At 41.5% G+C, this 10,963-nt stretch overlaps 1 protein-coding gene across 1 annotated transcript; it reads right to left on the bottom strand.

Moving 5' to 3' along the window:
* Positions 1–2,774: 2,774 nt before the first annotated feature.
* Positions 2,775–10,720, bottom strand: LOC121836461 (MFS-type transporter SLC18B1-like). The gene is made up of 6 exons (XM_042291363.1): positions 10,635–10,720; positions 8,684–8,782; positions 7,447–7,535; positions 5,894–5,989; positions 3,727–3,801; positions 2,775–2,883 (listed from the first exon to the last, which is right to left on the bottom strand). Exons 1-6 carry the CDS (start codon positions 10,704–10,706, stop codon positions 2,775–2,777), a joined length of 540 nt encoding a protein of 179 aa, XP_042147297.1. The 5' UTR covers positions 10,707–10,720.
* Between the last annotated feature and the right edge of the window lie 243 nt (positions 10,721–10,963).

The following is a 10,963-nucleotide window of genomic DNA, read 5'->3' on the forward strand; positions in this document are numbered from 1 at the left end:
TGGTGCAGGTGAAGTGAACCCAGACTGCGAACGTGACAGGAATCTGTGGGGGAATAATGCCCGGTTACGAAAGTGGTTGCCGGGAAGATTAGAAACTATGTTTAGTTTAAACATGTGAACAGTAGTAGTGGTGAAGACGGCTACAGAAGGCAAAACACCTGCAGCTCACAACGGTAAAATATAACATAAGGTTTTATTTTTGTGTAGGAGCATGTTAATATAAGAGTAAGTATCGACAGAAAACAATAAGCCAAAAAATAGTTAGTGTTTTTTTTATTTCCTTTTGATGCATTGCGGTCTGGTGCAGTCCATCTTTATGTTTTCAACTTAGATACTTTTGATGAAATATTTACCATTACGAATAAACAAAAGTATATCACTGTGAGTGAAACATCAGTTTAGTTGCTGCGTACAATTTCCAGATGTATAATACGCTTTCGGACAGCATAGGAGTTCGGGGTGGGCGCGTCGGAGAATTTCCCTTAATACTTATTTCTTGAGTCGTGAAAATACCGTCCTCCTCTTACTCCCCCCTCCCCCCTCTCCCCCCCCCCCCCCCCCCCCCGGTAAGGATGTCCCGCATTCCGCCGGCAGGAAGATGGTCACCCTATATTTACATAAACGCTTTTGAGAAGTGAAAACAAAATAAGAAGGTCGGAATTTTTTAGTTTTGAAATGTCTGTTAGAAAACAAAGTGTTTCCGCATTGGTATACTGGGTACGGTACAAAGTGAATTTAGATGCTCAACATCCGGTGCGTGCAGTAAATTATTCCTAGATCATAATCAAACAAACGCGGTAATCAGAGAAACATGAAAATGTAAGTTGAGATTAATGTTTGAACCAGCATGCTCAGTTTGGCATGGTGGTTGATCCGGTGATACTGGTCATGATGGTTGATCTTGTTATACCGGTCATGCTGGTCGATCTGGTCCCAGCTTCAAGCTGGTTTATTGCCCCAGCACGCCCAGTATGGCATGCTGGTGAACTTCCCCACCAGTTTAACCGGTTTAAATTAATACACAAGATAAACAAGCCAGACTCTTCAGAAAACCCAACTCGGCACCCAATTTATTATTTTCGTACTTGCGGCCTGCTCACACGAGCTCAGATGCTACACATCATCGGCACTGACATAGTACTAACCGATGCACAGGCAATGGTTCTCGGTGCAAAACAAGTAATGTTATTAAAACCAAATGCCTATCTCTCAACACGAAAAATACTGGACACACGCCAAAAACAGGCGATAGCAATAGAAAATAACTACACGGATGCGAGAAGCGAACCTAGGTCCCGTCTGTGATGGGAGCGAAGCGCCCTTTGCGTGGTCGGCAGAGGCGAGGAAATTCGTGTGGCTTGGATGGCATTCACAATACTCCTGGGCACCATCATTCATTCACGAGCACACACAGGTTCGAATATATGAAGCGACGCCTCAGTCGCGACGTCCGACCTCTTCCCGCGCTCAACGGACTGCCGCTCGTTGTCTCCTCAAAACCCAGTTTGCTCGCACCGCCGTCCAATTAGTCTACGTACAGAGCCCACTGCCGTCCGGTGAAAGCAAAGGAAGTGTTGCGCGGCCCGTGGCTGTGTATGTCACTCATTGTCGTCCCTTCGAAATGGACCTTTTGTAGAAACATCGGTTCGAGAGTAAATGGATCTTATACCCTCTTTCTCTTCATTCTGGCCGAGCAGAGATGGAAGATGGTTGCTTTGTGTCGACTTCGGGGCGGAAGATAACACACAATGGAGACAAAGGTCAGTTTGGGGGCGTCGGATCTATTTCACAGCGCCTCAGAAGGCAAAAAGAATGTAACTGACGTTTTGGGTGTGGAAGGGGTGGGAGGGGCTCTGCGCGCGCCCGAAGTGCCTGGTCACATGCCAAACACGAGAAGACAAAGCAGAGTAAATGGCCTCGTCCCAGCCCAAGCCGACCTCGGCGCGCGCGCTCGCAGCAAGGCCAGTTCGACAAGCTTTAACCAACCCTGGCGTTTGCGCTCCCAGCAATACCAGCTGACCAGCTCGACCAGCTTGCCTCCCGAGTCCCAGCTTTACCACATTGGCTCCATGGAAGACTAGTTTGACCAGTTAGAACCAGACTGGCCCCAGCTATACCAGATTGAAACTAAAACTAGTTTCTAGTTAGACCATGGTGGTTTACACTTAAACCAGACTGACCAGCCAGCTCAAATTCCAGCTTGCCCAGCTTAAACCAGCTTGACTGGTAGTTAAACCAGTTTAATTACCACATTGATCAGTTTGACAAACTTAACTACGAGCTTGACGAGTTAGATTTTCTCGGTGGATTTTTCAGTAAGGCATGATTCGTGAAGACCTCGAGTAAACGCGCAGGGCATTTTGAAGTGATAGAGACGGGAGATGTACTAAAAATACTACGCTAGCTCGACTGGATTTAAATAATCTGAACAACGAAACAGTAGAAAGTATGTATAGAAACACGATGAGCTCGAAGAATTTAAGTAATTTATTCAGACTGAAACATTAAGTAAGACCAAACATAGTATTGTGTAACAACAAAAAAATGGTCATTCTTTATTTGGAAACCTAAGTAATGCATGTTACTGGACTACCCCACCGAGTGTAGCGGTTACTCTTCAATCGAAAATCTACGAAATAAAATAATTTAAAATAGATATGTGATGTTTCAAACCACCGCTCCCGATGTCTTATTAAAATTTGCAATTGAAAACCAAATACCATGCACAGCTTGTGTGTGGACCCAAGCTTTGTGATCATAGTTTTAACGGCAATTCAATTGTACTTTACCCATGCAGCCAGGAGTCCGCAAAAAGCCATCGTTGCCATTCTGAAGCCAAGTATTTCAACAAGGTATCCAGCAAAAGGAGGTGTTATCATACCTCTGTTGGTTGCAAATGACAAAATGTTGCGAAAAGCATTAGCTTTCTGTGAATAATTAAACTAAAATCGAATGTCGCGATTGCACACTCGGGGAAATGGATTAAAATATAATTCCAAAGCTTTTGCACAAGTTTTAAAGTAATGACCATTCTTAGTGTAAAACGAAACTTTGAAACAGTGAAACATTTTAATTTTTAGTTAAAGAGGTTATTAACCAGTTATTTTTTTGTTTGAAAACCTGGAGCAAAAACCAAACTTTGCTTACACTATCTGATTTAAGAAAACGAATGCATTGATGACTTTAAACTCAATTTTCCACCTGAACTTAAAAGGCTCTGATATTTTACCAGACCGCTTGGTCATTAACAATAAAACAAACAAGGAAATTTGTGCTAATTAGTGAAGAACAACATGTTCACTCAGGCTTGTCAAACAGTGAACACATACGTTTCTTACGCGTCAGGTGTTGGACAGAAGAAAAGAAAATGCAGCCAACGCCCAAATTATATTTCGTTATTTTATTCGTTGAGTTCGCCTCTTCATAAAAATAAATATTCCAAAGCAGCATTCAGTTATTTGCCAGCGATGTTACAAAACTATTTTGGTTCAGCTTTAGAATCTAGTAAAAATAGCTTCCAAATATATGTGTGACTTAATTCCGTGACTACATTGGTTTAATAAAATGTAAATTACTTTCTAGAACAATAAGTAACATATGAATTATAAATAATGAAATGAATACTGAATACTCCTGCTAAAATTATGATCGCAGTTTGCAAAAAGGAGACAATGCAGCTAACATTCTTGTTGCGTTCATCCGAAATTCAAAATATTTGGAGCTCACCCAAACACTAGAAACGTGAACACACTGCTGGACACAAAACTTTTGGTCCGGATGGTTTCAGAAAATCCACGAAACCTGGAAATAGCGGTGCGTCGCATACCAACAAAACAACCCAGCAGAAAAAAAGATAAATGTGTGCATTACAATCACAGTTATATGTCAGGGTATGGAAACGATGCCTGAGCACTATGAGAGTTTTATATATAAAAAATAAACAGGCGTACATTAAGCTTCTAGGGGCGTGGATCGAGCAAGTGGCTAACTGCGTGCGCTGCCAGAATTCATATTATATTTGGTTTCATCTTAAGTCCAGACGCAGCTAACGCTGCGAGCCGATGGGACCAATCATACAGCATCAAATGCTCACAATCATGGCGTTCCTAATGTTTCTGTGCATGTTATGTCATCGCTGAACCCATTATAAACACGGCTTCAAATATCCGCTAGCTATGTATGTATCGCAAAAACGCTTCGAAACTGTTTGACGCACTCGAAGCACAGCTTCAGTATGAAACGGCACGAAGATTTCACCTGACCGTTCGCTACTTTGAGAACCTTTCGTGAAGAAGCAGGCAAATGATGTGCAGCCTTACACCCATTGTCACGTATAAAACACTCCGAAACTACAGTTCGGCGTACAGGGTATTCAGGTCGAACTGACGCGTCCCAAACTTTTGCGAGGTGCGATATAACACATTAAACAGCTAAAGTACGTATTGAACTAAAAAAACACTGAGTTGTGCAGTAAGGCCATGAAAACCATGACTGCCTTTAAGGCGAAAGCCTTGCTTGTCCCATACGCGAAAAAGGCGGCGGCGTTGTGCCCGAAATATGGCAACACCAATACGTCATCAAGCGCGCGCCTCAGAAATAAAACACCAAGAAAAGCACAGCAACGCAGATGCTTCGTCACGAAATCCTGCGGGGTCGCTCAAGGTCAAAGCTGACGCGCCTCAGAAATAAAACAGAACGAAAAGCACTGCAACACACATGCTTCGTTACGAAAGCCGTCATGAAGCTGGCGGTGTTCGCCGCGCCTGCGCAGTGGGGGAGCGTGATGTCACCGCCGGAGCGCCGTGTGGAATAGGAAGAGGTTGCGCGCTGCTTGTAGGAATGCGCTGCGTCCTACAAATACAAAATCTTAAATATCTCTGCCAATTTTTTTGTTGCTGTTTGTTATACGCACATTGATTATTTTAATAAGTTGCACAACTCGGCTATCAAGCCGCTCGTTAAAATTGGTACCGTCGGCTTAACGTCGGTGCGCTGTACGCCGAACTGAAAGGTTCGGGGTGTAATATATGCCATTATTGCGAGACGCGTGTTCGTCTGCTTCTTTTCTACTTCTTCTGCAGGGGCTGCGGATAGGTCAGAGCGCCGAGCTCTGACTGAAAGATGTTGTTTAGATCTCGAGGCAGTCTGCTTTGAGGTCTACCCATTGTCGTTCAATCAGGGCCAATCACAGCTTGGTGTTCTGACGTCACCACAACCCCTGCAAAAGAAGCAGACGAACTTGATCTCCGCATAGCGTGTGGTTTGGTATGCTTCTCGTGGCTTCTACACCTTCAGAAGCTTATGAATATTTATTGTGCAGCGATGCAATCGGAAGACATATTGTGAGTCTTTTAATCAGTTAAGGCAAATCAAATGGCAATTCAATTGGTGCTACAATTCTCGCGCGGTCTGTTTGGCAAGGAGGTGTCCTCTAAATTTACCAGGGGGGCTGCGTGGTTAGTGGAGAATAACAGCGGTCACACTTTTCATTTCTCGAACTGTATAAAGCAAGCCCAGAGTTAATCGCGCAAATATATTTGAGCGATTTCTTCTCATCGTGGATTGGGATTTCAGACTGCTTGTAAGATATATCGCAGAAAGATATTACCGAGAGGGGGGAAGGGAGAGGGAGAGAGAAAGAGAAAGAAGGCTTTCGAAAGAAAAAAAAATGTTGATGTGGCAGTCATAGCCAGAGTCCACGTGGTCCTCTTTAAGGGTGGTAGGGGAAACAAGGGTGGGGGAGAGAGGACTGCTCTTAGGAGAAAATCAATCAGAAAATCCACATCTCTGGGACAAAGACGAACCAAAGAATGAAGAGTTTACACATCAAATACACTAAAAGCCAAGGTCACTTATTTCTGCAAGGTACCGTAAAAAAAGCAAACAAGCATACCTAACAACCTTGAGTGCGTGAGAGTAGGAGCATGTGAACATGGCTGCCGAGGACAACCCAGTGAATACTTGTGACAGGTACACCATCCAGAGAGAACTGACACAAGAAAACGGTATTTTATACACCACCACTTTTTGTGCCATCGCACATAATGTTTTACGCCAGATAGATCTATCTGTCGTTTTGTAAATCACAAAGAAATGAATCCTGAGATTTTAAAGGGGAATTTACAAAGAAGGGTGCCACTAAGTGTTGCAAATGTTTTGTGAAAACATCGAAGGAAAATCTTGCGCTAGTAGAGACTTGCTAATAAATGCCTGAGGTTTGAGACCGAGGACTAGTTAAACTTTTTTAATCTCAAAATATAAACAATGGCCGTGGTTCATTAAAACGTCTGATTAAAAAAAAACATGAAAGGGAGGAGAGATAGTGTTGATGAGTTTCATTTGGCTGCCTACTTTTTCCCAAAGGAATAAGCAAATGACCTACAAAAAAGTTTTATTTGCTTTGAAATAAAAAGGAATACTTTAATTGGAGACATGAAAAACTAAGCTTGAGGGCATCCTGCCAACTCCTCAGCCCAGTTGCCCAACTACAAACCACAGGGGGCGAACTTTTCCGCTTGGCAGGGAACTCAAGCTGGCCACGCGCACATCGCTTGCACCACCTTGATAAGGCGGATCAAAGGTGCATGCCCATGTTGCAGGCAGTCGCTGACTGGAATCAAGCGTCGCCGGTGCTCGTTTTTTCGTTAATATTCTTCATCCTCTCGTCCATGTCCAATTAAATATAGTTTTTTGTTGAAACCATTGGCTCCGTGTTATTCCTCCGGGTCGGGTATGCAGCAAGGCAAACCGTCCACAAGGTTTAACCGCTATTATACAAATTGATGTAGGCATCATTTTGCTGGAAATTGTAAATAGGGCTTCGTACCTATGGTAAATAAAAATTAACCTAAGCTTAAATCTGGAACCAGTTTCATTCAATAATTAAAAGGAACGGAAACCCCTGCTTGGAGTTGTCCTTGAGACACAAAATCAATGCTTCAAGGTAAATTTTTTTATCTGCAGCATTAGTTTGTGCTGATGCGGAACGCAGGCAATACTGAATTATCGGTGAGCAGATGTTTTTGGGGGAAAACCGCCCAATGTCTCGTTTCCGTCTCTTATAGCTAGCGGAATCTTTTCCGAGTAAGAGAGTCATGCCCATGTTGCCTGAAGGTTGGTGACCTCCTGCCCTATCCTAATTTCTTCAACGTAAGCACCGATATATACCGATTTTTCCCCAAAGCGAAATTCTCACCAGAAAGGACCGAATTACAGGAGAAGGTTAAACCCCGAAAATAAATCCCCTATTTTGAAGAAAACTAAATGCCGGAAGCAAGGGACCCTAATTAATAATTATAACAGACAACGTCGCGCCTATTTTATAAATAAGAATTCGGCTTGTTACAGTGAGCAGGTGAAATGATAGCTCGTAATGGTTCAATCAACAACTCTAACCAACAAAATAACAACCACCTAGAAATGGGAAAGGTGTTCATATGTATTTACCCCTCGCATCCCATAAACGGAGCGGGTCCCCACAAGATGTAGGCGAGAGCAGCGAGAACGTGCCCGGAGAGAGAACCAAATATTTCAGCCTGAAATGAAAACTCATTAGAGCATTTAGATATACACTCAACGATTACTGAGTGAATAAGTTGCTGCTGACTGCTCTAAGTGACTTGTAGCAAAAGAAACCTTTGCACCAGAAGGCAAAACTTGCGGAAACGTTAAATATTATTTCGTCAATAAAAATTGACGAATCAATCTACTTAGCATAATTGTGGCTCATGGGCATACGTATGTATCATATGCTACGCATATATAGTTTCCCACAGGCAGCTGTAATGGTTCGGCGTTTCTTGCGATGTCCTGAAACCCTTGTAAGTTCTTGAGAATGATGCGTCCATATCTGGGAAACCTTGATAAAAGTTTTGCTTCATTGTCTTATTATATTTTATGACATCAGCACTTCAACCTGAGGTCGAAATGGTGAGGTTATACTTATTGAAATGGGTTCGAGTATATACATCAATATATATGTTTTGTTAATTAAAGACTATTCAAAAGAAGCAAAGTGTTGATACCTACGTTTTAGGTAGTAGTACCCTGGAGCACTCATGTATTTGTATCAATTAGTATGTTAAGTCCGATGAATAGGATTATGATTACGTTCTGAGAAAATGATGTCATTATATTGCCTTGTTTCTTATTACTGATTTTTTTGCTGCGTTTTCAACAAGGAGAGTGTGGAATTCAGCAAAAACGAGGTTGCACTGGTGGCCGAGTGTGTTAGTTCACCGCAGCTCGAAGCAAGCTGCAGAACCCAGGCCTCCTGCGCTCAATCCCCACTTCTGCCCGTTTCGGTCTGGATCAGCCTCATACCGGCGTGAGGTCGAGTATCACTGATCCGTGATGCACGTTAAAGAGCCCATGCTAGTGGTAGAACTGGACTGCCTAAATTTCTAATTTACAGCGTAAACCCTTTTCGCCATATCTTAAAATCATATCGACCTTACGCTTTATAAACATAGACGTCATCTTTTTTTAAAATAAACATAGTATGTAAACTTATGTTTAATAAGGCATTATATACTTTCCAAAGTGTTTTAATAACTTTGACAAGAGCCTTTTAAGTATAAGAAATAAACTTTCTTCTCGAGGCCGTAGGCAAATTTATATGAGCTGTTAGATAACGTTGAAGATGAAAACTGTTTTCCGGGATACGGGAACAAAAATTCAATACCTCGTAATGACAGAAGATACCAGAAAGAAGAGCACCGACAGCGCAACTTGCATACTGGACCGTGAATATGCGTCCTAAATCGGTATTACTCAGCCTGAACTGAAATATTTTGGGAGATAGAGCATTGCATTATTAGTACCAAGAAAAAACGGTAAAGCTCTAATTTAAAAATAAAATAAAACTCCACTCTCAGGCATTTATCCGCCCATATTGCACCGCGACGTACTCGCAACCAGTATCAATGATATTGTGCTATTCAGATGAGCCGGTGAGAAGTGAGATAAGTGTTCATTAATATAGTGGCCACGTGGTCTCTGTGGTAAAGCAAATTCGTCCGCTCCCGCTGCCATTTAAATGGCTTGATAGTGTCGTAAGTTAATCAAAGCAGACATAGCAGTGATTGGGTTTTTGAGTGCATTGTGATACAATATAAGCACAGGGTCCTTCGGAAAGTGCTTAAAAGCAAGTAGCAATTATACGCAGAAATAACATTGGGCAAAATAAGAAAAAAAATGTTAGCACACCTTTTGGCCGAAAACAAATTAGTCTAGTATTTTTGTCCAAATATTTCCCAGACAATTTTAATCTAACCACCACCCGGCCCTCAAGTTTTCTAAAATATTTTTGGTGTTGTTAATCTTCTACTACTTGTTTTAACAAAGCCGGCCATCAGCTTCTTACCACCGTTTTCTTTACCTTAATCTACACTTTATAGACTCCGTGCGACTCTTGCAGCTAGATAATCTTATCGGTAATGCGAAACAAAATCTTACGGTGGAAACTCGTGAGGTTTTTCTTATCTTTTTTAATATACAGAATAATTATAAGGTTAAGTTTTTATTAAAAAAAGTTCCCTAGCGAAATTTTATGGTACCGTTCAGCCGCTAAATTTAGTGAAGGAATAGACCTGGTGCATAAAAAGTGTATTAAAGAATCCCCTTTAAATTAAAATGGGAATCTCAGAATGCTTTTAAACAAAAATTCAGTGGCGCTCAAAACAAGCTGTGATTTCTGACTCCGTCGCAAACACTATAACACTTTTTTTTGCGAAATATTTTAGTTAAAAAGAAACTATAACAAAGCAACTCCCACTCAAAAACTTTGAAAGAAGAAACTACAACAACCTCGAGTGGTTTAAGAATTATACCCGTAATCATTCTTCACAACACAATAGTATCTCATTTTGAGTTTAGGGTGGATACTGCTTGTCGGTCCTTTAACCGTAGAGTTGCTTTAACGTTTTAGGTCCTTGTTTTCTATCTCGTATCTTCTCAGGCTGCATGACTTTAATTTTGCCCGTCTCTCGGTTTGCCAATAGCGACTTTCAATATAAAGGATGCATCATTAGAAATGGTATCTATTTCCTTAGTTTTCGAAATAAGGCTCTCTCAGTAGCCCTGAAAGGAAAGAACAGGCGCTGACCGTCCTTGGAACCTACAGCGTAGGTGTGCCACTTAAATGCTCTTTTTCATTGGGACTTATCTAAAGAAACAATGTTTGTTATTTCTCTTTTCATTCAAAACGAATTCGGGTACACTTGAAACCCAATCAGTGGACCTTTGATAATCAGTTGCACGAATAAGAAAATCGATTGGTATTATGCGCTGACAGGTTGCATGTTCGGTGCAAAATCAGATTAATGAATTTATGCCATACAAACTTCACCGCCATTACACCATTCTAATGATCACTCGCGTCTTATTAAGTGAACTGTAAAGTGAAAGAACGAAGATGTGTGCTCCGAATGAATCGCGCTGAAGTTTAACACAGAACTTTATGATAAAATATCTTCATGTGTTAAATCACACAAAATACTACCCTCAGATTCACGTTAAAGTGAAAAGTTGGCCTGCAAAAAAATTTAAAAATGCAATATACCCAATGCTTTAAAAAAAGGCAGTCTCCCACAAAAAAAAAAAGTTTTTTTGTGCGTAGTGAGGAATGAAAATACCTTTTCTAGGCTTGGCTCTAGGGTGGTGTCATTAAATCCAAGAGCCATCCAGGACATCATAATCGACACCATGTCAACGATAAATACAGGAGTTTTAAAAAGAACCCAGTAGTTGGGGTTTCTTTTTTCCTGAATGGATTTCACCTTTGGAACGTCTGCAATTAGAAAAGGAAGAATATATAATGTAAAGTGTAGAACTAAGATGTAGAATTGGTCTGCCAATCGACCTCGCGCAGGAAAATAAGCACTCGGTCATTGCGTTTTGTTGGACATCCCAGAGAAAAAAGGAGCAAATGACAGCCGTTTTAAAGACCCTGCACCCGCCATAA

Source organism: Ixodes scapularis, unplaced genomic scaffold, assembly GCF_016920785.2.
Source record: "Ixodes scapularis isolate PalLabHiFi unplaced genomic scaffold, ASM1692078v2 PGA_scaffold2__306_contigs__length_199485367, whole genome shotgun sequence".
NCBI classification, from domain to species: Eukaryota; Metazoa; Arthropoda; class Arachnida; order Ixodida; family Ixodidae; genus Ixodes; species Ixodes scapularis.

Coding starts and splice junctions, on each gene's coding strand:
- LOC121836461 (XM_042291363.1), bottom strand. CDS start 10,706: ATGGTGTCGATTATGATGTCCTGGATGGCTCTTGGATTTAATGACACC. Junction 5,990..7,446: donor CCGTTTATGGGATGCGAGGG/GTAAATACATAT, acceptor TTCTTGTGTCAG/TTCTCTCTGGATGGTGTACC. Junction 3,802..5,893: donor CACGCACTCAAGGTTGTTAG/GTATGCTTGTTT, acceptor CGCTATTTCCAG/GTTTCGTGGATTTTCTGAAA.